This window comes from Leptosomus discolor, chromosome 4, assembly GCF_034619465.1.
Source record: "Leptosomus discolor isolate bLepDis1 chromosome 4, bLepDis1.hap2, whole genome shotgun sequence".
Lineage (NCBI taxonomy): Eukaryota > Metazoa > Chordata > Aves > Leptosomiformes > Leptosomidae > Leptosomus > Leptosomus discolor.
The window spans coordinates 27958687-27986254 of NC_141394.1; the positions used below are offsets into that span (position 1 = coordinate 27958687).

General features: G+C 39.7%; 1 protein-coding gene across 2 annotated transcripts in view; it reads left to right on the forward strand.

Annotated features, from left to right (window-relative positions):
* Positions 1–27568, forward strand: part of PPP3CA (protein phosphatase 3 catalytic subunit alpha) — a 194966-nt gene that overhangs the window by 72839 nt on the left and 94559 nt on the right. For both annotated transcript variants that reach the window (XM_086464760.1, XM_086464759.1), the window contains exon 2: positions 9175–9375. In XM_086464760.1, coding sequence (XP_086320886.1) covers positions 9175–9375 — 201 coding nt within the window. The remainder of the gene's footprint in view (positions 1–9174; positions 9376–27568) is intronic.

A 27568-nucleotide genomic window follows, 5' to 3' on the forward strand; every position in this document is an offset into this window, starting at 1 on the left:
TCATAGAAAAAAAATTATCCATCACTCAAGTATTTTGGGGGATGGAGGAGTGCACCTGATTCCTTATCTAAGTCTTGGAAGACCTTTGGTATTTTCCTTTGTTACAGGGGTTCCCCCCCCCCCCCCCGACTTTGTTTTCTCCAAATGAATTGTTCCTATAAAGGAATTTAAACTCTGGATAATTATTGTTCTCTGTTCCAAAAGCTAATAAAAACAAAGCTCGACAGCATGCAGTTGGAGGCCTATGGAAAAACTTGGGTGTAACACAGAGTAGAAAACCAAACTTTGCTGATGAGGCCAGGAAGCTATGATCACATTTTCCAGTTTTAACTGTATGTGTTGGTCCTAACTGGGAATGTTTCCTGTTAAACAGAATTTTTCCTCTCTATTTTATTTTGTAGTTGGCTTTTTATCCATAAACTGTGGACAGGAGGGGATAATAAATGTCAAAGATACTTATATATGACCTCAAACACAGGGAAAGGATATATTTTTGTAATATTTTATAGGGACACATGTTGCTTTGTGCTCTGGTAGGATTTGTTTGCTTATTCCAGTAATTGGCCAAAAAATACTTTGGGATTGATGTTAGTAAGTAACAACATACCCTACAATTTGATATTTCAAACAGACCCGTTTCTTTGAATTATGAGGCTTTTCTTTTGTGCAGCTCTTTTAAATTGTGCTTCCTTCCCTTCTGCTTTCCAACCCATACCTCTTCCTAGGTTCTCAGGATATGCTTTCTGGTGCCCCCATTGCCTGTGAATATAATCTTCTGTAAAAGTTTTTATGTCATTCTTTTTTTCAGTTTTCTTTGAGAAAGTGAAAAAAAAACCAAAACATTTTTATTGCTGGTTGATAATGATTGAAAATTAGTGTTAGATTTGGCTGGTTACGGTAATCCAAATTTATGTGTGTTACGGATATCAATGCTTTAATGTTCAGAGTAGTTAGGCTGGGTACGTGTTCATCAATTCACCAAATGAAAATCAAACCACCAAGGGAATCTGCTGTGTTTATGCAGGCCTTTTTGTGGTTTATTACTCTTCATCTGAGCCCAGAGTAAGAACAATGTGTCACTGCTCTAACCCTTTTGATAACTCCTTTATGTATATTCTTCTTTGCGGTTTTTAACGTTTCCTGTGGTGAATATAAAGAACATAAAATCCTATATTGGTGAGTGGGTTTTTTGTGGGTTTTTGTTGGGTTTTTTTTTTTTTAGGGTGTTTTTTTAAATAGATTATTTTTTTGTGCATGGTGACTTAAGGTGGTGTAACTACTTATGGTTGTTCTTTTCAAGTATAATTTGACCTGAATTTATGAGGAGATCTCTTTTAAAGAGTTGAAGAAAAGTGTTGCTATATACTTTTCTTATTGTTAGGTATTGTATATTCTGGAGAAGGCCAGTAATGTAAAGCTTTTGGTAACGGGCAGGGTACAAGGGTGGCTTCTGTGAGAAGCTACTAGAAGCCTCTCCCACGTCTGATAGAGCCAATGTCATCTGGCTCCAAGACAGACCCACTACTGGCCAAGGCTGAGCCCATCAGTGATGGTGGTAGCACCAGAGCAGAGATTCCCCTGCAGCCCGTGGCCAAGATCATGGTGAAGCAGGCTGTCCTCCTTCCAGCAGCCCATGGAGGTCCACAGTTGAGCAGATATCCACCTGCATCCCACTGTGGACCACATGCTGGAGAAGGTGGGTGCCCAAAGGAGGCTGTGAACCTGTGGGAAGCCCACACTGGAGCAGGCTTCTGGCAGGACCTGTGGACCCATGGAGAGAGAGGAGCTCACACTGGAGCAAGTTTGCTGGCAGGGCTTATGACCCCACGGGGGATCCACGCTGGAGCAGTCTGTTCCTGAAGGACTGCACACCATGGAAGGGACCCACGCTGGAGCACTTTGTGAAGAACTGCAAGCTGTGGGAAGGACTCACATTGGAGAAGTTTGTGGAGGACTGTCTCCCATGAGAGGAACCCCATGCTGGAGCAAGGGAAGAGTGTGAGGATACCTTCCCCTGAGGAGGAAGGAGAGGCAGAGACAAGGTGTGATGAACTGACCACGACCCGCATTCCTTGTCCCTCTGCACCACTTGGGGGGGAGGAGGTAGAGAAATTGGGAACAAAATTAGGCCCAGGAAGAAGGGAGGGGTGGGGGAAAGTATATAAGATTTAGTTTTTATTTTCTTGTTATCTTACTCTGATTTTGCTTGGTAATAAATTAAACTAATTTCCCCAAGTCAAGTCTGTTTTACCCATGACAGTGATTGGTGAGTGATCTCTCCCTGTCCTTGACTTGACCCACAAGCCTTTCATTCTATTTTCTCTCCTCTGTGCAGCTGAGGCTTTGGTGGGCACCTGGCATCCAGCCAGGGTCAACCCACTTCACCTCAGCTGGGTAATTGGACAGAAACAACAGTATTTCATCCCTGTTCTGTGGCTTCAAGTTAGTGGTGACTTTCGATGCCCTTCCTTTTTGCTGTGCTACTCGTCTGTTTGCAAAAAGATCCCTGTATGCTCATTGAAATGGCAGAGGTAGTTGAGACAAGATCATCCTGTCAAAAACATATCCGCATCTTTGAGAGGTAACAAAACAGCTCCTGGCACAATGTGCAGTCCCGGCTTCACAGCTGGTCAGCTGAAGCCTTCTCCTGTGAAGTAACAAGGTGCTACAGGGGGTGAGGCTTAATCTTTCCTTTACAAATTTGAGGCTCAAATCCTGAAAAAAAAAAAAAAAAAAAAAAATTAAAAATCCCATTTTGTGTAAAGAATTTTCTTCCCTTGAGTGTCACAGATTTATGCTACATAAGGACTGGTTGCAATGTGCTTAAATGGGTTGGCTTAGGGTGGGGCATTTCACATTAGGAGTGAAGGGGTAAAGCGTACTGTTTAGAAGGCCACGTCGAGTGCCTTAGCATCTGGAAACAACTTGGCAATATGTTGGGGACGCTACACAGTTGACATAGCCCTTCCTTTTACAAATACCTTCCTAGCATAGCTTCTGCCTGAAGTTAGGTGAGCTACTCTGAGGCAATTCTGCCTTTGCTGTTGTCTCCAGTTACGATTGAAATGTCAGAAGGTATTAAAAATAGTCATCAGAGCTGGGATATTAGATGCAATGTCTTTTGTTATTTTCTTTTTTATCTTTTTATTTCGAGCTTTCATGTGTGAAGAGATTATGCTAGCAAGGCTCATCTCAGTCTTCTGTGAAGCAGTTTCTTTGCAACCTATGATATTACTTTCTGGTGATGACACCAAGGACTAGAATTGGTAAAGGTTTCAACAGCAATTAAGCAGCTCTGTTGTGGTGGGTTCTATTGCCCCCAGCTGTTCCTTGACAAAGATACTCCCCCCACACTTTACATGAAGAGGTGTCAGTGATCTTGGGTAAAAACTGACCATTTTTACCACAACTGACTGCCAGATCTATTGATGACAGTTATTTCTGAGTCACAGGTGTTATTTCCTCTTCTCAAGTGGCCTGTTTTCCATGCTGCCAGATGAGAACTCCTTTCTATTTTCTCTCTAAATTTGATATATGTGGGCTTTGTTGAGGAACAACCCTCTTGTCTACGCCTGACCTGGTTTGCAGGTGCTGTTACTCTAAGGTGACTTCATGCAACAGCATCTTCTTTTTGGTGGACTGTTTCTTTTTGCAGTATTGACTAGCTTGCCTGGTGGAACCCTCAGCTTTATGTGAAACCTCATACCTTGTTCTTGAGTGCCATTGATTTAATTATATCTTTAAATAAATACTGCTGTGAGCACTTCTGGTTACACTGTAAGAACTTCTTGGCTGTGGGGAAAAATTAATGCTAAATTTCTATATGAATCCTCATAGTTTCTTAGTATTTTACATTGTAGATATATTTTCCAGATTTTAATTTCTGACACTTCCACCATCTGGAGAGCAGATTTAGTAAAAACTGTCCTCAAATACATTGTGTCTTAAAATGATAGGTGAAAGCTTGATCTTTTAGAAGGGGGTTGCTAATTCCAGTGATGTTTCAGTCAGGAGTAGCTACCAGGCAGGCTTTACATCATGTGTGCCTACTTTAATTACGGTAACTAATATAAATGAAACCTCATAGTTTTTGTTAGAAAACATCAGAACATGAGTTCCGTTTTCTGTTCCAGTGAGAAGATTTTGGTTTGAGTTTTATGCTGTCATATAAATAGTTGGATTTACTAGGTAGAGACATATTTTCCTGTCTAAAATTCAAGTGGACCAAAAAAACTAATAAGAACTTGCACATTTTATGAATGCTGTAGTACAAATTTTTATACTGAAAGGAAATTTTGTCTTCTAAACTCACCCTTCTGTACGCTACTGCTAAAAAATACCTGCTAAGAAAAAAATGTGTAGGTTAAAAATAGATCCCAGTGATGCAATGTGTTTGAATGGTGAATCTGTCGACCGATAACTGTGTGGACACGAAAGCATTGTCCGCGTGCTGCCTGAGGAAATCTGTGGATGGGGATGTTTGTCATGTGAGAACTCTGTCTGTGTGGCCGAGTGTTTTTGCCAGCGCCCTTTCCCTTTCCAGCTGCTTTGGTGAGCCTGTGTTGCCTGTGAGGTTTTGCTCTGTTCCCCTTAGCAGCTGTGGATGGCAGTGATTCATCCTCTTGTTACTGTCTGCCACCTTAAGTAAGTAGTGTTCTTGGGGGAAAAAAAAAAAATTCATCGTTCCTTCCCTTTTGGTTCATAGTAACCCTGTAAGCCAGAAATTTGTAGGCAATTGTACAGGAACATGCTCAAAATGATGTAGTGTTAAACTGTTGCCTTGGGTCAAAAATTTGATCTTTGACTGCTGCTTTATATACTGGACTGTAGCTTTGGTCAGACGCGGCATGATACAGAAATGCAGAACTCTGATTAAACAGTAAATACTGCAGTATGGGTGGTATTATTGTTTAGCAGGAATGCCCAAGAATATGCCACGTGTTGAACCATGTTGTAAAATGGGGGTAGATTTTCAAAGTCAGCCTGCAAAAAGTGTTATTTAGCTATTAAAAATGTTCCTGGCTTTCAAAAATACAGTTTTGTTGGAGTTTCTGAGATGACAGGAAAATTTTATGTATTCCAAGTCAGAAGGTTATTAGTAAGTAGATGTAAAAAAAATAAAGCTGCTTAGTGACCGACTTTTTTTTTTCACATGTAGAGTAAGTGTCGACCTGTTTAGTAACTTGTGCCACTGCTATAGTGCAAATGTTTCTCAAAATGCAGAGTTGCAAATTGCCATCAGACAAATGCAATGCATTTGGTTTTTGAGGTGATGGTAGTTATTGGTGTGTTTTCCCTACAAATGAGTAGGAAAGCATTTATTTTTCATAAAATTGTGTGCTGTAAACATAGTTACGCACAGACATGCAGCATAAGTTATATGAAATTACAGGACAGGCATTACACAGGGAGATAATTTGCAAGGAACTGAATATTGATGAAAGAGTTTTTCTTATGGGCAGCCTCCTCTGAGAGTATTAATTTAGTGTACGGCTTCATTTTAAAATGAATAATATATAAACAAAATAACGCTTGCCTTGCCGCATGCTTGTATTTTATTTATGTGTGCACGCATCGTCCACTCTAATTAAGCACAGCTCTTTATGGTTTATTTATTTGTTCTAGAGAGGCTCCTTAATGTTTGAGAGAAACAGTAACGATGTGTCTGACCTTTGCAGTGGCTGTGTTAACAGTAAGATAGGTTTTGCAGGAGCGTGCAAGAACAGTAAAATAGCAGGTTGATCTTTTTCTCCATTTGCTGGAACATGCTCAAGAGACCTTGAAATCGCAAGAGAAAAAAAAGCCCGACACAGTAAGTGGTTAGAGAGTATTTTCTTGTGTTTTCAGATCTCCAGAGTATGCTACTGACAGGCTGAGGTAAAGGGTTAAAAACTTTATTTGATTTTTGTTGTGGTCCGTTTTTTATTACCAAAACACCAGGGTAGTATTTCACATGATGCATAGTTGATTGGTTGTTTCTTTTGTTTTGTTTTGAATGCCAATAGAAAGAAATAAATGTAAAAGGAGGTGGAGACCAGTCCAGATTTTAAGTTTTAGAGAGTATGGGTAAGTGTGCAGGCCTTTCTTGTGTGGTGGTCTTGTAGTGGGATTTGCTACTAAACTTCCTAAAAATACGTGTGGTATGTACATACAAATTTTATTGCCTCTCCCTTTTTTGTGGCCTTTGTTTAATACAAGTTTCCACCTCTTTTTACAAAAACGTCGCCTGTGCCGTGGAGCTCTGTGCTGGCAGTTCACCTCCTTCCTCCTGCCTCTCCCTGGTGGGCTCCTCTCCCATTTCCGTGCTCTTCCCTTTGTGCGTGCTGCGTGCACAGTAGCTGTCTGATGAGGCTCTCGGTTTTATTTCTGATAAAGGCAAAATCACTGGGAGAGAAAGAGTTACTTGTTGCAAGTGCCAGTAGCATAGGTTTTAAAAAAAGTGGAGAAAGAAAAGCAGGTATGGAGAAGCTGATGGATACCTGTATATTCAGATGGCAATGTTGCTATATATAAAGCAATGGAAATAAAATATTTGTTATATTTTATAGAAGGATTTTGATTGATCTAGATCCAGGCATTTGTGGGTGATATCAGTAAAGAATGATGTTTAAAGGACCTCCACGTGAACATGACCATTTCTTACGTTGTTCTTCTGTGTAAGCTCTGTGTATGTGTACATACAAAATTAATATTCTTGTAATGGAAGACGCAATTTGTGGTCTATTCAGTCACTCATGTTTTTGCTAATTAATCATTAATCATCTGCTGTTGGAACAGTATCTTTTTTTTCTTTAATTATCCACTAGTACATGTTTGTTAGAAATCTGCCTGCAGAGCTCTCACAGTGCTGCAGTGTATGCCATATTTTTCTCTTAATCAGTAGGTAACATTTCATAGCTTCTGTTTGGTTGCTTGTCTGTTATACTGTATCTTTATAAATGTAAAAATTTCCATTCAGCATATATGCACATATGGTATTTACTTCAAAGTAATAGTACACTACATAGATTTTTACACTATGATACCTTTGGGAAAGAACAGAGCTGACTGTCTTGCAAAGGAACGCAAGGTAGTGGTACATGCTTCTTGCAGCCAAACTGATTGGAGATAAGTAACAACTTTTCCCTCTCCTCTTCCTCCACTTGAGCAATGCAGGGTCATTAGGACTAGCTAGCCTTCTGGGTTGGGTTTTTTTCTCTTCTCTTCTGAGTTGTAATTCAGCTTTCTTCTTCTTGCAATGATTATTCATTTTGTGTTGCATAATGAATTGTTTATAGCTCATGTATATAGAAATCGTGCATTTTACGGCCTGCTGTAGATATGTGTGAAAGGTTGATAAAGCATATAACCTCACATTTGTGAGTGTCATGGGATAGGCTTAACTGCAGTAGCTGCAAAAAGCAGGGTAAAGTTTTGGTCTTTAACAATCTACCTCTTATCATAGACATACCATTCTAAACATAAACTAATTTAAAGCAGTCTAGGAGTACTTGTTGATTGAGATCATAATCACGGATGTGTGGCAGGACTTTCCGGTGCTGAGGGCTGTATTTTAACTTCGTTGTTGGTTGTAGATGTCATTGCTTCAGGAGAATCCCGGTGGTGTTAGGGACATCATAAACTTTCACTTTGTCCCCATTTTCTTCTACTTCTAAGTCTGAGAGCCCTTGGGCTCATTAGTCCCCACCAGACTATTTAAGTGAATGGACTGCTGGAGCTAGGGCAGCAAAAAGAAGAAAAACAAACACCGCCCCCCCCCCCCCCCCCAACAACAACAACAACAAACAAGCCCAAAACAAAACCAAACACCCCCCAAAACCAACACAACGGAATTGACCCAAAAAAAGGGAAATGGCATTTTTCTGAAGACATTTCTGTTTGAAATATCAGTGGAAAATAGCAGCACAAAGTGAAATTGTTTATCTGTTCTGTTACTTCTGGAAGTGCAAATGAAGAGTTCTTGGCTTGGGCTTTAAGTGATGCGTGTGATTTGTGGGCTGTTCGTGATGTACACTGATTGTAAGACGAGAAGAAAACTGAAGCTAACAGATATATTGATCCACTGTGTTAGGGTTTTGTGTGTCACTATGTGGCAGAGCTGTCAGTAAGACACTCTGCGGGAGACAAGACCCTTTGGCAGGGACAGGGTCTCACTGCAGATGTGGCCAGCTGAGACCAGCCCTGCGGCCATCTGCTCTTCCAGCTAGGAGCTCCTGAATAACCTGAGCCTCCCACAGCTGTGGCAGGGATCAGTATAATTACCCTGTGGCTGGTGAGGCAGGTGGTGCCTAATGCCACTCCGACTGAGCTGCGAGGAGAAAACGGGTTAAGCTGGGATAACGCTCCAAAGTCATCCTGGCAGCTGACAGCATCACCTCTGAGTCTTCTGCCTCCGTCTGGCTCCAGGAGAGTGACAGCAGGAGCATCTGAAGTTTGCTGTGTGCCTCGGACCTTACGTGACAGCAGTATCCAGCTCGCTAGTTGCTGCCATGTTGCTAGGGCAACCCGCCTATTTAGTCATTTATTTCCAACTTCAGTCTGATACATCTTCTGCCCTGCCTTTGCTGGAGTGGTCTGTTTGGCCTTCAGGCGTGCTTTGATGGGCTTCAAATGTATCTTGTGTAGCTAACTATTACTTATGCAGGGAAGACATCTTCCATCCCCCTACCCCAAGTTGTTAGAGAGGTCTGTCTTGGATTTTAGCATTTTAATTGGAGTGTATCTACGTGTGTCCATGCACGGAAATTAAATATTGCACTTGTTTGTGCATTTTATGCTCTTAATGGAAGAGAGCATTATATTAATGTTCTCTAGTGCTACTAGAGCAGTTTAAGCTCCATTCCTTTCTTTCCCTGATATTCATGTGCCTTTTGAGGGCTTGTTTGAATGTATCTACCTATAAATATGGCCTAAAACTTCCTCTCAGTTTTTTATAAGCATGAATTAGTTGGTTTTGAATGTGTGAATAATGTAGCCTGCAGAATACATGCACTTTAATGGTGTCTTTGGTAATCTATGTACAATTTAAACCACAAATTATGAGAGACAGTAGAAAATTCATATTAACACTGTTTTGTGGCAGATATGTCTTTTGAAATGTGTCATCATCAGTAACAGAGGCTTTGCTGTAAAAAGTGACCAGATATTTTTGTTGTTTTCCTTTTTTCCACTCAGCTGTCCCATTTCCTCCAAGTCACCGGCTCACAGCTAAGGAAGTGTTTGATAATGATGGAAAACCTCGCGTGGATATCTTAAAGGCACACCTTATGAAAGAAGGGAGACTGGAAGAGAGCGTTGCTTTGAGAATAATAACAGAGGGAGCTTCAATTCTCCGCCAGGAAAAAAATTTGCTGGACATAGATGCACCAGTCACAGGTTAGTATGGAGTTATGATGATGGAGGGGATGGTTGCTGGTTTGGGACATGTTAAGTAATGCATTACTGTATGTGGCTTCCTAAGGAGAGCTGAAAGCCAGCTTGAAAATCATTTGTTCTCTCCAATACTTGATTCTCTCTTTGCTACCACTAGGGTAATAGAGGCCATCAAGCATCTTGTAAAGAAAGGATCACATCTGCTGAGCCCTTTCTGTTTCTAAGGCAGAGAACATTTTTAGTGTCTAGGAGAAGACTAGAAGAACTTTCTTAAACTTGAAAAGTTATCTGGTCTTTTGCACCAGGTATTAATTCCATAATTTTATAGATGTAATTTACCATAGTAGCACTGTTCAGACATACAGACAGCACTGGGCTCTGAACAATGGTGTAAGAGTACATGGAAATTTTAATTAAACACTTAAGGAAAATAACGAGTGCAGAAAAAAGGAAAAAAAATTAGCAGAGTCCCAGTTTGTGTTGCCTGGGGATTAATGAATTGTGCTGGTTGCAGAACCCATCCTGCCCTTGACTATCAAACACTACCACCCACTCATTAATCCTCAGGAAATGCGTTATGCTTTGAATTTCCTTCTCTAATTGTCTCCTGCCTCTGACTGCATTCTGAATGTATGAATGCATTTGCTTGCTCTAATGTGCCTCCTCCCGTTTTTGTGGTCTTTATCAGTTATGAATGCATTTTTGGCAAGAAATCAATCTGTGGCATGGAAAGTTAGCTGTGGGGCAAAAGATAACTAATTCCAGCCAGCTGAAACTCTGAAACCAAACTATAAAACTTCATTTAAGAAGGTGGATCCTTTTGCCATTTTTGTTTCTGGAGAGCCCTGACAAAAGTAAGAGAGAGAGGTTCATCTGCTGCAGACCAGTCTTTATTATCAGTACTGGGGGCATTCACCAAAAACTACACAGAAGTAGCAAAACCTTCATTTTCAGGAAGCTTTCTTTGAAACTGAAAAGCATAGTGTTTGAACTAGAATTTTAAAGCTTGTAATTTTAGAAATGACATCCAAATACGGGATTGTAGCTTGACCTAGAGAGGTAATGTGTGTCATCTTTTATGTAATAATTAACTTCTCGTGCTGCTGTACAATTCTGATGAAAAAGTTATCAATCCTATTGCAGCTCATAGATGAATAAAGAAAACAGGACGAATAAAAGGAACCACCGAATAGACTGAGAATAAAGTTCTACAGATATTTTTGTTGACATTTCTGGATAAATGGAAGAAGTTGGAGAGGTGCAATACCATTCTCTGTAACTGAATGGCAGACATGCAGAAATTCTACCTTACTGTGGATTTTCTCCTTTTTTTAAGTGTGATTGTTTTTTTTTCTTTTTAATCCATTGAGAGATGTAGACAGTTGAGGATGGTAGCAGGACGGGTCTGGTGTGTTGTGTCCCAACTGATTTGCATGAGTCCATGTTTAATGTTCTTTTTCTCTTTAATTTTTCTCTTTATTTTTTTTTTCTTAAATGCTTTTGAAGGTATTGGAATTGTTCTGAATTGTATTTTGGAGATTAATCTCCTGAAGGTTACCCCACTGTATAACACTGGTATAATGTAAGTCTTTGATTCTTTTTTTTTCAGTTGAGCCTACATCTTGCTTTGTTCCTGCTTTTGAAATTATTCTCATGCAGTGAGTGAGATACTGCAGCATTCGTCAGGGTGGCTGGTAGCTACTCTCTTTTAAGCTAGCGTAGGGAAGCTGGGCTCCTAATGCTTGTTAGCAGGGTAGCTGAGAAGTGCTAATGTTCTGTATGAACAAACATGAAAGCTGGAGTTATGACAGTGATCATCAAAAGAATGAAAAAAAAAATTGTGAGGGGGAGGCTGGGAAAGCTTGTGAGGCATGTTGTTGTGGGCCTGACAATTTTCTTTGTGTAAGTAATATGACAGCAGGTGACTGGGTAAAGAGAATATCAATTGACCAATGATGTGGTGGAAGTGCAAGGTATACAGGCAATCAAGAAATGACTATGGAGTAGAGGAAAGCTCTTTTTCAAATGTATACAAGAACAAACAAAACCACTGATAGCATGGAGAAGAAAATAAATTTTAGATTTAGATTTTTTTTAGACTTTAGACATGGCAAGCACTCTTGTGACAGTCATAAATCATTAATATCTGGATCCTTTGTGGAAGATGCCTTCATCTTTTAGAAACATATCCCTGTAGCTGGTTAATGAGATGGTGATCATCAAAAAGAAGAGAGAAGAGCATAACTCTTGAAGTAAGAGTCCTGTGGATTAGTACAGTGATATACTTGATAAATGTTAAAGAACACAGAAAGTTTTTTCTTAAAGCCTTGTGCAGGCATCCGTCAGTTTGAAATTTCTCTTTTGTTTATTTTAAGGTGTCATATAATTGTCCTCAGAACAAATATCAGAGTTCTGTTTATAAGCCAGGTCATGTGAAATAGAGTGGGTAGATAGAAGACCTGGATTTGAGGGAGAAGATGATTTATGGGGCGAGGCATACAAAGAGCCTTCATGTGGAATACACAATGCGTTGTTTGTATTGATGTATAAAACTGTGTCTGTGGTTAGCTGGAAGCACCTATGAGATTGTAATTTTGAGTTAATACTTTTTTTTTTTTTTTTTTTTCCAAATTTGACAGGGTTATAAACCTTTTGAAGTATTGATGAATTCATTTGCAACCTTAGCTCAAATTCTCAGTTTGCTACATACAGACATACATACATGCATAGTTTGCTACAATTCTGGCTTACAACCAAGGTGAACTATTTGTGTAGTCATTACATGGGGCTGCTGTTCTTTGGGTATGAATCTGAACAGAGCCTGAACCAAGAAGAGACTCCAAGTGCTCTGCTATCAGGGCTCTTCTTGCATCTGGGAAGTGGCAAGGGATCTGAGGCAACTTTTATCTTGACTTGTGAATGTGAGTTGGGAAGGATGGGGAGAATTGGTCCAAAAAATTGAGTGTATTGAGGGAAAGGCTGGGAAAAAAAAAAAAGTAAGGATGAAAAGTTGTGACAGGGGCTGCTCAACAGACAACAAAGAGGGGATTGAGACTGACCACTTGACTTGAAGACAAGAATGTATGATGGGATGCACCCACAAGTGCTGAGGGAGCTGGCAGATGTTATTGCGAAGACACTTCATTGCCTTTGAAAGGTCATGGAGAATAGGAGAGGTGCCTAAGGACTGGAGGAAAGACAATGTCACTCCAATCTTCAAAAAGTGCAAGAAGGAGGACCCAGGAAAATGCAGGCCAGTCAGCCTCACCTCCATCCCTGGAAAGGTGATGGGGCAGCTCATTCTGGATGTTAAGCATGTGGAGGAAAAGATGGTTATATCAGGAGTAGTCAACATGGATTCACCAAGGGGAAATCATGCTTGACCAATCTGATGACCTTCTATGATGTCATGCCTGGCTGGGTAGATGAAGGGAGAGCAGTGGGTGTTGTCTACGTCAACTTCAGCAAGGCTTTTGACACTGTCTCCCATCACATCCACATAGGTAAGCTTAGGAAGTGTGGGTTAGATGAGGGGACAGTGAGGTGGGTTGAGAACCAGCTGAATGGCAGGGCTTGGAGGGTTGTGATTAGCAGAGCAGAGTCCAGCTGGAAACCTGTAGCTAGTGATGTTCCCCAGGAGTCAGTACTGGGACTGATCTTGTTCAACATATTCATCGATGACCTGGATGAAGGGACAGAGTGCACCCTCAGCAAGTTTACTGATGACACAAAGCTGGGAGGAGTGGCTGATAGACCAGAAGGCTGTGCTGCCATTCAATGAGACCTGGACAGGCTGGAGACCTGGGTGGAGAGGAACGTAATGAGGTTCAACAAGGGCAAGTGTTAGGGTCCTGCACCTAGGGAGGAATAACCCCATGCACCAGTACAGGCTGGGGGTTGAAGTGCTAGAGAGCAGCTCTGCAGAGAAGGACCTGGGAGTCCAGGTGGACGGCAGCTTAGCCATGAGCCAGCAATGTGCCCTTGTGGCCAAGAAGGCAAATGGTATCCTGGGGTGCATTAAGAAGAATGTGGCCAGCAGGTTGAGGGAGGTCATCCTCCCCCTTTACTCTGCCCTAGTGAGGCCACATCTGGAGTCCTGTGTCCAGTTCTGGGCCTGACAGTTCAAGAAAGTCAGGGAACCACTGGAGAAAGTTCAGTGGGGGACTACAAAGATGATGAGGGGACTGGAGCATCTCTTTTGTGAGGAAAGGTTGAGAGACCTGGAGCTCTTTAGCCTGGAGAAGACTGAGAATAGGATCCTATCAATGCTTATCAATATCTAAAGGGTGGATGTCAAGAGAATGGGGCCAGACTCTTTTCAGTGGTGCCCAGTGAGAGGAGAAGGGACAATGGGCATGAACTGGAACATGAGAAGTTCTGTCTGAACATGAGGAAAGAGTTCTTTCCTTTGAGGGTAACAGAGCACTGGAACAGGCTGCCCAGAGAGGTTGTGGAGTCTCCTTCTCTGGAGATGTTCAAAACTCACCTGTTATCCTGTGCGACCTGCTGTAGGTGAACCTGCTTTAGTGGGGGGGTGGACTAGATGATCTCCAGGGGTCCCTTCCAACCCCTGCCCTTCTGTGGTAGAGGTGAAAAGCTTGGGAGACAAGGAAATAGCCAAGAGGCTGAGTCAGAGGTTGACAGAGTATGGCTGGGCAGGCAAAGTAGGAAGATGAGCAAGAGGTTGACAGGGTATTTGGACTAGCTGGGCAAGGCACCTGGTCTGGGAGATGAAGGGACACGTGGTGGAGTGGGCTTGGCTGCAGAGTGACAGCCGTGGTAAAAGCAGTTACCAGTACAGACCTGTCTCATGACTGGCAGCAGTGAGGGGCTGGCACAAGGGTTGTGGGGTCATTTGAGTTTCCAGTGTGGGCAAGAAGCGAGCTAGGCACCTTGGGTTACCAGGATGCTTTCCACTTGCCTGCGGCACCATGGGGAATGTCCATGCCAACCTTCACCCACCAGGGAGTGGGCAGACGGCAAGGGGACAGGGAGCCATCTTCCACAGATGAGTTGTTCCTGACATCTATACTCTCTTCTCTCGGAGGCATGTGGGCTTCATCTTAAGCTTGTGCGTTTAATGAGGTTGATCTACTATTAGACTTCAGATGTTCAGTGTTCAAAGGAAAGATGTCTCTATGGCAGCCTTGGAATTTCCAGTCCTGTTTTGTGTTCATAGCAGTATAATGACACATGGAGAAATTGGCTCATTTGTAATTGTTTTTTTCTAGAAGGCTAAGGAAATGTATCTCTGAACCTCCCTAATGGTAATATTTACTGAAGTCACACTTCAAAGAACAGTTGGGAATGCCAGATTTCAAATTGCATGAGTAGCTTTATGTGGCTTTATTATATAGATTCGTTACTATACAGAGCAATTCTGGGCAAGTGAATATCCCCTTTGCGTGATGACTGACTAATTACCTGCTTGTTTTTATGGACCCTCACTTCCAGGTCTAAAATCTGCTGTTCTTAAGTACTGAACACTCTTAACTGCATGCCAAGCAATGTGTCCCTTTGACTTCAATGCATGGATAATTTTCACTGTGCATGAATATACATGTATACCTCCATATATTATAGAATTATCTAAAATGATAAGTTCTTTGGGTTTTTGAATGTGTTATGTCCGTAAAACAAATTTAAGTAAAGCCTTTGATGGCAATGTTCCCTTGCTTGGCTCCCAGTCTGTAAAATGGACCCTTTAGCTCACTTGTGTTTTGAAGACAGTAATTCAAACGTCTTTTGAAGCGATGAGATACTGCTATACTGAGTGGTGTTGAAAGTGCATGAGCAAGCTGATCATGCTGTCTTCAGAGCAGGGTTCATAGAAGTTTTGTAACGAAAGATTTCACGCAAGTGAAGAGAACACATCTTGAAAGGTGCTCACTCCGTGATTATAGTTTGTTCTGTCCACTGCATGGAAAAGAGCAGAAAGTGACTGTATCATTAAGGACTTTGTACCATAACACATATGCAAAAGAGTTTGTACTTGAAACCTTAATTGTGTCACATCCTATATATGGAGTTCTTTTTTTGCCGACATTTGTGGGTTTCACTTTAATTATTAGGTGTATGGTTTATTGACATTGATGGGCCTCAGTTCACTGATCCTTTTCAAAGCAACCAAACCTGCATTTTTGGAACATGAGAAATTGTTGTTTTCCAACATCTGCAAAAGTTACCAGCTACAAGAAGTTAAATACCATTATTAATCTGGAGGGGCTGGGATTAAAATACAAGAAACCAAAGGTCATACTCCATAATTTGATTTCAACAGCGAAGTAGCTGATGATAACAGCTAATTCCAGCTTTGAAGCTAGATCTAATTTTGAACTTGGCTCTGTTTTGAGCAGAGCAGGTTGCTTTTATACCTGCTTAAACGACATACTTAACTACAGGGTAGACCTAGAATTCTAAATGGTATGTCTGTCTAATATCTATCATTGTGTGTCTTTGCTTGTACCTTGTGGATTATTTTTCTTGAGGATACTGTTAGATTTACAGATACTGAATGAAAAATGGCATGATATCTCTTGCACATACGACTGCACAAGTGAATAAGCTTATAAGAGATGTCTGTTGGTGTTTTTAAGGTAAGTCTTTTTTCCCTGTTGATATCTCTTTTAAAAGTAATTAACACGTGCTTTGTTTCTTTTTGGAACATTTGACATCTCTTATTTTGCATACTCAGTGTGCACTCCTTTTGGTTAGTCTCTGCCCATCATTATTAACAAGAGTTTTCTAGTAAACTAAGAACACAAAAACCTAAGTCATATGCTGCTGTTTTGCATATGGTACTTATATGTAACATATGAATGTTACCAAGGCAGCTGTCTGTGTACAGATATTCTCAATTCTGTTTGTGTGGGTGCCACCACCAGCAGTGGCAACAACAACAGTTTCTGGCTTGGTGACAATAGCCAGGCCCATATACAGGCAGAGGAGGTAGCATCTGTCAGTCCTTCATTTAGAAATAATGGAAAATATGTAAAACAAGCATATACAAAATTGGTTGAGTGTCACAGCAGCATGGAAATCTAACTTAAATATTTGAATTGCTTGTAACGTTTGTGTTGTAGTGAGCATGCTGAGAGTTATTTGCAATTTGAACTCTAAATTGATGGGAGGGGAGAGGTTTTAGGCATCCTGTGTGGGAACAACCACGGCAACTCTGGGGACCTTTGGAAATCTTTGGTGCATTATATGTCCATAAGCATCTGTCAGTCCCTCATTTAGAAATAATGGAAAATATGTAAAACAAGCATATACTCTTGTTCTAAACCATCATGTGCTTCATAGATAAAGCCCTGATGCTGTGCTATCCTGTGTTCAAAGCTTTCTGAAATGCCAGGTGCATGCAGCTTGGTATGTGAAGACAGGAGAGCACTGAATGAAGACAGAATAAAAGGTTATTGTTACAGTGTAGAGAGTGTCTCAGTCTCTGCAGGTCTTTTCCTTGGCCATCCTGTTTTCCTCTACTAGTTCTGTTTTTTCCAGCTCCCACATTTACGGATGTGGTAGATGCATGGAAACCACTGTTGCTTGCAGAACTTTCCTTGCTATTCCCTTTGCATTGCATATCGTAACGTAGGGTGCCTACATATTTCCAATAGGTATGTAAACACTAGCCTTGTGGATGCTAAGGGAGAATATACCCACTTGCAGTTTTGTTGTAGTGTCTTGGCGTAAAAAATCCAAAAAAAATTGGTTGAGTGTCACAGCAGCATGGAAACATAACTTAAATATTTGAATTGCTTGTAACGTTTGTGTTGTAGTGAGCATGCTGAGAGTTTTTTGCAATTTGAACTCTAAATTGATGGGAGGGGAGAGGTTTTAGGCATCCTGTGTGGGAACAACCACGGCAACTCTGGGGACCTTTGAAAATCTTTGGTGCATTATATGTCCATAAAAACTATGGAGAGAAAGCCCTTTCCTGCCAGCATGTGCCTTTATGATCTTTGAGGCATCCAGATATTCTCTGGGTGCATTATTCCATGGGATGGTAGGGTCTCTGGGGACTGAACATTTCTTCATGTTCCACATGCATTTTTCCTTTGCACAATTTCTCTCATTTGGTAGCATAAAATAATATTAGAAGGTTGCTAGTGCTATGCAAGTTAGAACTTTGTAAACCTTGAGAATATCTAGCTAAGGTGACCAATGCTAAGCCAAGCTAATAAAAGTACTTATGCCAACATTATAGTAAAAAGGCAATACTGTTTAAAATTGCATTGAACTGTGGCTCACGTGTAAATGTTCTGATGCAATTGGAGAGTCAAACTAAACCAGTTCTTTCTGATTTTTACCTTTGAGGCAGTTTAAGATAGAATTCCAGCATGGAAAATAAACAAGATTGCTTATTAGAGGCCTACAAGTACTGTAAGATATATCCATGTTAGCACAAGATCAAAATTTGTCTGAAATTAACATTTCAGTAAAAGCACTTTTAGTTAAAACTTCTGTTTCACACTTAAGTTATTAAATTTTTACCTAAAACTAATGTACCATGATTTCCATCGAGGAAACAAATTTCCAGGATGCTGTTCTAACAAAAACATTTACTTCTGTGTTGTGAAAAAAGTGTTTACATGATCATATTATAAATCTTCATCCCAAGTGGCTGGTGTCTTCCCAAGTCTAAAGACTTTAATGCTGGTTTGAAGTCTAGATGCCTGGAGCTTCTGAGGGTAAGTGTTAAACAGAAGAACTACTCTTTTCCCTTCTTTGCCATAAAGCATTCATTAAAGTTGTCCTTAAAAGTCTTCAGTATTGTGATACTGAAAGTAAGTGCCCTCCGAACAGGGTGCTGGTTACAGTATGACTTTTTTCGGTATCTCACCCAAGTAGTGGTATCTTCAGTTGTGAGTAACTTCTTTAGCCGCTTTAACTGTATCGCTAGTTATTCTGAAAACATGCTGGTATCTTGCTTATTCTAGCCTTAAAATGCATGAGAGTCCCACATATTGCTGGTACTACTACAGCAGTTTGAGTTTCTGCATTACATTCCTTGTGTGGACCAGTAACACCTGAGAACTGGACACTTTTCAGCAAATTATTCTCACTGTCAGAATAAATTGCCTGCTTTTAATTCTCCTTCATCATAGGAAAATTAACTTTGGCTGCAGTGAGGTAAATGTTAATTTGAAATAAACTTTGACTTGTTTCTTTCTTAATGTCAATTCCTGATCTCGTTTCCATAAATAATATGACATTTTAACAGAACAGGTTGAAATTGTGCGAGAGGAGGAAACGGAAAGTAGCAGCAGCACTATCTACTCTTGCATCCTTCTTGAAAACAAATGATAGTACAATCCTTTTTACATGCCTGTATAAGGCAGATGTGTTCTCTGACTTAATAAATTAATCAGACTTTATGAAGAAATATTTGCTGTCCTTTAAAAAAATGTGTTAGAAATAGTCTTTGCACAAAGTACGCATGAACAGTTTGCTGTTGCAGTAATTTTCCCTTTACATATCACTGTTGAATATGTTATTAAAATACAGAGAACCTGCATGTTAAACTCCTGTTAAAAATAATTTATGATATAAACACACTGTTGAACAGCTAAAGTGAACTTGATTGGATCCTTTAATTAGATTGCTGATTAAACCCGACACTGCTCCAGCTATTTTGCATGCTTTATTGAGAACTCATAATACATCAAATCACTTGTAGCTGAAAAACTGGGACTTCCAAAAGAGGGTGAAGATGTAAGGCTGTATGTATTAAATTTTTTTTTGATCTGTTCGTTCCCTAAATGGTGCTGTTGGTTCCAGATATAGATTGAAATATGCCTGCCTGCATCCCTTATAGAATAAAGTGGTTGCGTCTTGGAGCTTAATTGAGCTGCTTCAGACATTAGCGTCTGACATTTTGGCAGAGCTGATGTTTTCTAGTAGCAACTGCTTGAATCTGTCATTATTGCCAAGGCAGTGGACACTACAGGCTGTATTCTTTACAACTGTCTCACTTGTTCTTAGAAATAATCCATCTCTAGTTAACTTGCTTTGGTGCAAAAGCCATAGTCAAATAAGCCAAAATGAAATCCTGGAATCTGATATGGAGCTGAATTTGATGCTGTGAAGTGGAGGATCAAACATGTATTGGGCTTCAAGTCAACACAAAAATTTCACTGATTAAAAAATAACCACTAGCAAAACCACAAAAACAAACTGCTTGGAAATACCTAAGTCTTTAGGACTTTGTTCTTACCATCTTTTATCTAGTGTGTGGGTGCTGCTTCATCATATAAATACTGATGACACAGTATAGCATGTTAGCATTTCTTCTAGGGCTGTTCCAAGAAGACATAGTACATTGTACCAGTGGTGTTTACTGTAGCTTCTCAAAGATTCTTATGAAACTTGTAAATCAGGTTTTTTATTTGCTTTGCATTTATGTAGTTGGTGGCGCAACTTGAGTTAGAACTGCTTAGTTCTGGGTCTTTGACACTTGGTTTCTTTTTTGAAAATAACCATGAGGTTTGCAGTGTGTAATCCTCATTAGAAAGAAAGAGATCCTTTGTTCTTTCCTTTCGTGTTCTCTTAGCTTTGCCTAGTTAATCCTCCTTTTGATTCTGGCCTCAGGTTAATTTAATTCAATCTTAGGTCGTAGTTTATATTGGCAAGGGGTGTGGGAATGCAGTGGGATCACTGGTGAAATCACAACCACCCACATTCCTTCCTCCTCTGTTTTGGATGGAGGAGCTGCTGAAATGAATGAGACCTAGAAGGGAGCAGAGGGAAATTCCAGCATCTATTTGCATTCCCCTTTGCCCGGCAAACCAAAAATCTTACCAGTCACGTGCGGACTGATGGGTCCCGACTGTCTGTGTGTGTCTGTGTGAAATAAGAGGGTCACAATTTATACATGTGTGAGGCAGGAAGGCGTATTGATTGTGTCTTAATCACACCGTACCTGCAACAGCTGTAGAGCAGCTGTAGTGCAGAAGTCAAGCCGGGAACGACAGTGGGAGAAAAGAAAAGGAACTGGAGGAGTGCAAGGGGTGGACTTGCAAGAGACAGAGACAAACAGTGTTTTGTGTCAGCTGATCATTGCCACCTGGAGGTACCACTGCATTCATCTGGTACAGGAATTGCTGTACAGGTGTGTGCCCCTGTTTAGGGTTGGGTTGTGCTTTTGGAGCTAACACCAACTGTCTCTTGCCTTCATCTGTGCTTTACTTTGTGGGTCTAACCTTTCACCAAAACCTGACTGTAAAGCACTGGCAAGTGCAAAGGAGATAACTAGCAGGTTCACTCTTAAGAGATATTATAAACATTACCTGTCATCACTTAGGAAGAGTGTTAACTCAGCATTGAAGTTGGGAATGGTGCTTATAGAAGGATGTTATTCTGGAATGAGTGGTTCTTCTACTTCTTCCTGCCTTTAGATGCTTTTTTCATTAGCCTTTTAATTCTTCTAAAAAATGCAACCAGAGCTGACACAGATACTTTCTCTATTTAGTTTTCTGCAGTTTATCTAATAAAACGTTTATAGAATAATTTCCATGTGTTCATAATATATTCTGTGAAGGTATTGCCTTTTTAAATGAAAAAAAATATTTGCTATAGTTCAAACCACTTTAATTCGTTTAAAAAAATTCTCATTTTCAGATTGTCTTTAAACTCTGTAAAATCCATGCTCTCTAAATAAATGCACCAATTGTGAAGATTAATTGTGCTGAACAGGAACATGTTTTCAGTCTGCAGTTGATTTCGGAAAGTCTTCGGAAGTATCACAGGGGATTTGGCAATAGTGTACATGATTTGTACTGGTAGTATGTCAAACCATAACATTTTCTTCTGACCCGGGGGTCATTATGTGTTGTTTTTTAGGGCATCAAAAAATTAAATGGTGAGTTTCAAATTGTTCCTTGGTGCTGTCTCCAGAATGATTCTGACTTCTGCATCTCTCTTCTCTTAGGTTTGGGCATCTAAATTTCATTGAAATTAATGTATTGATACCACTTGGGATGGTAATTACTTCATGAGAAAATACTCTTGATCGATGAGGAGGATCTTGCTCCTCATCCTCTGATGAAGATTCAGCAAGAATTAAATTTTCAAGAGGAATCTAAGTCCTATGCCATTTTTAAATTCCCATTCTTTATTGCGTAGATAATCCTTTGAGCTTGGCAGTTGTGTTGAACCTCATGGATCACTTGGTTTAAGTCAGTGTTATTCCTTTTTGTGATTTTTTTTGGATTCAGCTACGTCGTCATCTTTAAAGCAGGCAACCCAAGGACACAATGGCAATGGATTAAGCTCCAATTTAAGAGCCTATGGCTAAGAATCAAAACAGCTTTTTGGTTCTCAGCGCAAGGGAAGGTGCTACGGAGAATCCTTCTGGCTCATTAGGTGTATCAGCATCAATGCTTTCATATGTTACTAACTTGCAGTTGCCATGTTGAATGCCTGACAGTCCCTCTTACTCCCCCTTCTTGCTCCAAATCTACCTCTGCAAGAAATTCTATTTTACAAGTGTAAAACACCACAAAAGTATTGCTTCACTCAAAGTAGGCTGAATTCAGAAATCAGGAAAAACAGCTTGTGAGAAGTCACTGCAGGAATTTATCCAGCCAGACCAAAAATATATATGTTTTTTTTCTAATAATCAAGGAGATAAAATTGAGTGAATTGTGTCAGATTTATTCTCTATTAACCGTTATTAATAAAGAACACCTTAATGTATCATTTTTAATTTATAACCTTAAAAACCAAAGAAAGCAACCCACAACACATTTAGTCTTTCATGCATGTTCTCTTTTGTGTTCAGTGCCCTCTGTACATACAGCCCAAGAGCTGCAGGGTGGCAGTGTGGGTTGGGGGCATTGCTGGTGGCCATAGAAATCAATCCTGTGACTTCAGCCTTTGATGAAGTGGCAGTGCAAGAACACTTCCATTTTCTTCTGCTTGGCTTGATTTCTGTCACAGGCAATAGTCGGAGTTGTCTAGAACAATAAATTATGAAAGCTAATGTTGCTTCTTTGTTCCACTTCATTTCCTTTGGCTCCTATCAGACTTTAAGAAGGGGGGAAAAGCTAGCCTCAATGCAGACACAGAACTAAAAGTAAAGAGAAGTAGCCCTAAGAGCTGTTGGTGAGACCAGCCTACATACTTAAAGCTAGGTTACATTTTTTCCCCAAAGAATCATAAAAACTCCAGTTGAAAGGGTAAAACTCCTTTGAGGAGAAAATTGTCTTTGAATTCTGAACAAATAAGAAAAAGTGTCTCTAAATTGCAGTTAATTATTAGAGTCTATGACAGGTGATAGCTCTTTCACCAAAATTTTACTTGAAATGAGATTAGCATGGTAAGCCAGTGTTGAAGTCAGCCTAGGTTGCTTTGTAAGTACAGTGAAACATTGTTAAGGATTTGAGGGTGGTTTGTATGCTATACTTGTTATTTTAATGATTAATTGCAGCAGATTAAAAATGGGTTTGTAGTCTACTGAATCTCTTTGAATTACTTGAGGTTTAGGGGTTTTTGGTTTGGATTTTTGTTTTTTATTGTTTTGTTTTTATTAAGGTATCTGGTACTGGCAATAGACTTGCTCATTATAGATGGAAAAGATTTCCAGACGCACATAGACGTTTTTTATGGTCAAAACCACCTCTTAATATAGAGGGCCAACATTGAAAGTAATTAAATCCTGTGTAAATCAGTAGTCCCTGGTTTCCCCTGGAAATTCAGTGGCATTGCACCTAGATTTTTATTGTAACATTAGAGAAGAAGCATTAAGGAGATGTGTGGGGAGAGGACACCAAGCATGGTGCAGAATACTTCTGTGGCTTCCTGAACCCTTGTTGAGGGAACAAATGTATCCTCGGTAAACTGGTGGTTTTAGCAACACAAAATGACTATCAGATCGCTGGCACTGATCAAGGCGTTCAAAAGTGCTTCTGCTTTTTGCAATATAGAGGCTTGAGGCTTCAGAAACAAAGACTGCATCAAATGTACCATCTCTTTCTGAAGGCATTTTAAAATGTAACTAGTTGAAGATGCCATCTGGTGGTATGCGTTTGATATGTCTGGCTGCTTCCTGATGGACCTGCCATTGAGGCTGTACGTTCTTTAACATGCAAGAGAGAAAGAATAACCATTATGGTAAGGCCAGAACACAAAGGTCTCCAGTTGTTGCTATAGGCACAGGCCGGAAGACTGCCACAAGGGTAGGAGAGAAGATAAGCATAAGCAATTAATGCATGCCAGCCTTTTATTTTGAAGTCTGATTTTTCTTTTTCTAAGTAAGCATTTGGGAAAAATTTCAGGTTATCTTACTTGAGAAGGCAGTGAAAAATAAACTGGATTTGTGTTGGATTGAGGTAGCAATGAAATGATGAAGGTCTGCCACCTTTGCTTGCTGCAGATTTTTGTGGCAGAAGGAAACGTGTTTCAATTGCATAAGCAAAAATTCTAAATTTTTACATTAGATGATCATGTTCTGTGTGTGTTCTAAAACCTCAATGGCTGTAATTATTTTTTTTTTAATGTGTAAGAGTATCAGGAATATGAATATAATCTTTCCTAGTTTTTATGTAAAACTTTTTTCTTTGAGAAGAGCTTTTAAGATCTAACATTAATTGAATGGGTAAAGGTTAAAACTTTGTAGCAATAGCGGTTATTCACTGTGCTCTTGAAGCTAAATTATTCACTTTAGCTAGTTTAAACAAAAGCAAAGCATTAGTCTGCCAAAAGACATCTATCTTCTCTTTTGCAGGTTCTTTTGCTCTTATTTCATCACATGCTTTCCCTAGGCATCAGTGACTTATTCTCCAAACGAAAGCTTTTTTTTTTTTTTTCCAGCATAGAGTTTCATTCAGTAATGAAGATAATGTTATTTTTGTTACGTTCTTCCTACATTAAGGCCTTTCCCTAAAACCACAGAATAATTTAGGTTGGCCAGCAGGTTTGGAAGTCACTTAGTCCTGCTTGTTGTTCAAAGCAGGGCCAGCTTCAAAGATAGATCAGAGCTAAACTCTGCTGCTTCTTTTCTCAACGAATCCATGTTCTTCCTTCCAACTTGCGCACATTCCTCCTTCCCTCTTAACACTGTTTCTCAACAGACCTCCTACTGTTCCAGCTGTGTAGTGAGGGAGAGAGGATAACTCCTCACAAAAGCCATCGTATTCTTCAAGCATCAAGACTATTCCTTGTAATGTCTGCCCCTATTTTATCAATTATTCACATTGTCTGTTTTGCTTCAAGAACCCCAGTGACTCAGCTGAGCTCAGACTGTTTCATGCTAAGCCTCTTAAACATTTCTTTGATTCTTCATAGGAGGAGCACCATAAGCACTTCCTTTTCCCATTTTTTTTTTTTTCCCTTGGTCACTATTCTTGAAAAATCTGGCCTTGGAAGAGTTGCTCTTTGACTTGTCTGTCTTTTCTTAAGACCAAGTCCTTTCACATGTGCTTCCTGGGACAGGCGTTTGACATTTAAGCTACCATTAAGAGCTATTACTCTGCAGTGCCTGACTGATGATTATTCCCCATTAAGCTTACCGAAGCGTATGGAGGAGGGCATGTTGTTCAGAGGCTGTTTGGAGTGCCTGCAGCTGTCTCATCTGTACCCTCCTTGACCACCTACTCTCTCTGTCTGCCTTTGGACTCCCAAAGTATTGCTTATGCAAGACTTTGGAGAGAGAGTAGTAACGAAGAGGATCCATCTACCTGATGTGTCATTGTCCCAGCTGAAACCTTGGCCTCAGAGACAGATAATATTTAAAGTATGATTTTTGTATCCTCAGGAGTACCTAGGAACAGATTCTGACTTGCAGAAAATCTGACTGTTACCTTTATTCCATTCTGAGGTGGCCCAAATCTCTTCGAAGTTTTGGAAGTTAAGTGTTTGGTTCAACTTCTGTTAGTATTTTGGGGTATAGGAATACAAAAAAGGACCCTCCCTGAAGTATGTACATGGAAAGCATGGGGAAAGGCATTTCAGTAAGAAGGGTATGTTTCTAGTTGCAAGAAATTAATTCGTATTGACAAGACTTTTGTGGAAAGTACAGATGCTAATGGTTAGATTTTTTGATTCGATGTCTGTTCTGCTGTGTTTTCCTCTTTTTTTTTTTTTTTTTTTGGTGAACTAGAAACCTTTTCTAGTAAATAAGTATTTATATCTAGAAGGTATACCATATGGGCTCTCAAAGCACAATTGTTACAGCTGATAAATGTGCTGTGTGGGTGCTGTATCAGTTGTGAGGCTCTGGTGTATTTGCATGCATACAGGGAATCGTGTAATTAACCACATTAAACTGAATAACACACAGCCTCCCCATTGTTTCTCTTTATGGGTGTAATTAGATGCTGAGAGAACTATAGCAGGAAATAGGAACAGTTTCCTCCTGCCACCCCTCAAACAAGTTTTCAGTTCCAATTAAAATAAATTACATTTTCAACCAGAAGAGATTACTCACATGATATCTATGTCATTTAGAAACAGGCACAGAAAGCCTGGTGTAAAGGTAAATATTAGAAAGGAGAAAGCAGAGGAGAATAATTTAGAAATCCTATCCAATAGGAATTCAAAAGCTGATTCTCTGAATTGCTCGGTTACGCTCCAATGAGGAATTTCTACTAGAGGTTGAGTAATGAGGAGGGAGGCCTCCTCACAAGATTTTTGGATACTAGAGATTTCTTTAGTTAAACTATATGATATGCTTTGACACTTTGACTGAAAAGTAAAGTTCTATAATTTTATATATTTTTTAAAAAAAACCTTTATCTTATGAGACTACTTAAGGAAGAAATAATACATGACACTTTCTGCCCAACACCATCCATCAGATGTTCCAAGAGAGCAAGAGTTCCTGCACTGCTGTGGCAATAGGACTTGTAAAACAAACAGAAGAGAAGAAAGCCCTTCATTATGATGCAGTTAAGTGGAAGGATAGGATTTTTTACTATAATTATTTTTGTGGAAACACCCGTGTTCTTCATGTCACAAATAAAACAATTGTTTGGTTTTGAAAGTATCAATAAGAAATGAGAAAAAAAACCCACATAGTAAAAATCACATGAAAAAGGAAAAGCCTAGTCTTTTAGGCTATGATGAACTTTAAAACTAAGATTATATTTGCATTCTTAGTTAATAAACTATGTAAGAGAAACCAGCGATCTCCTTAGTAAATGTTGTCCAGGATAGGAGCCTTTTATTCTTTTCTTGAGGACAAAAGGATGGGTAAGGTGATGTGAAAAAGATTATTTGAGAGATGAGAAATTCCTAATTCTCTGTTGTCATCAAACACTTCCAGTGACTTTTGAATCTTTTGATTAATATTATGACAAATGATCGCTGTCCTTTTAGCTTAATCGTGCAGAAAAACTTAAGCTACGTTGCTGTCTCCTCTCTTTTCCTTAAGTATTATGGCTGTTTAAGATGATTTAAACATATTTGTGAAGAAACATCTAATTAGTATATTAATATCACTGCTTTCTATGTGTGGAAAGTGTTCATTTCAGTGGCTCCTTAATCTGGGTCTCCATGGTACCTACTATGTACATTACCTCAGTATGCTAATCAAACGGTGAGGGGGATGTGCTCTGGGGAAGATTCTTGGATCAAACAGAAGGGAGCACGTATATTTTTAAATTATCACACAGGTGTATGTTTTTCAGTAGTTTCTTATTCTGCAAATGCAGTCAAGCTTATGTGAATGTGTCTGGTGGAGGAGGCTTTTGACAATGCCAATGCCTGATAGTCTTTCATGGTTATCCCTCCTTGCTTTCTTCTTCTCCATTGCATAAATATGCTTTTGAAGCCATTTGTGCAATGCATCCAAATTCAGAAGTGTTTGATACTTCTTGCGGGAGAGAGAACTCCATCCTCCAAAAATAACACATGATCTGTGGCCTGACAAGTACAATATTTCAAAGGTTATGGCTAATAAACTGAATATCATGATTTAAGATACAGAAAAGCAAGAAATTTTAATGTAACACAATTTTTGAATAGAAAAAGCAGAGAGTTGAAGAAACTGATTGATCCATGCTTTTTACATTGGGTTTGAAGCAACCTATCACCTTTCTGTGAGTTTTCAGAACTGCTTATTTTGTGAAGTTTAATATAAAGATGATACTGTAGTTCTGGGCTGAAAATCTGAGCTGCATTTGGAAGATCTGATAGCTGTTCATGTCTCTGCAATTGTGTGGTAAACTTTGAAGTAAAAGCATTGCAATGACAATTC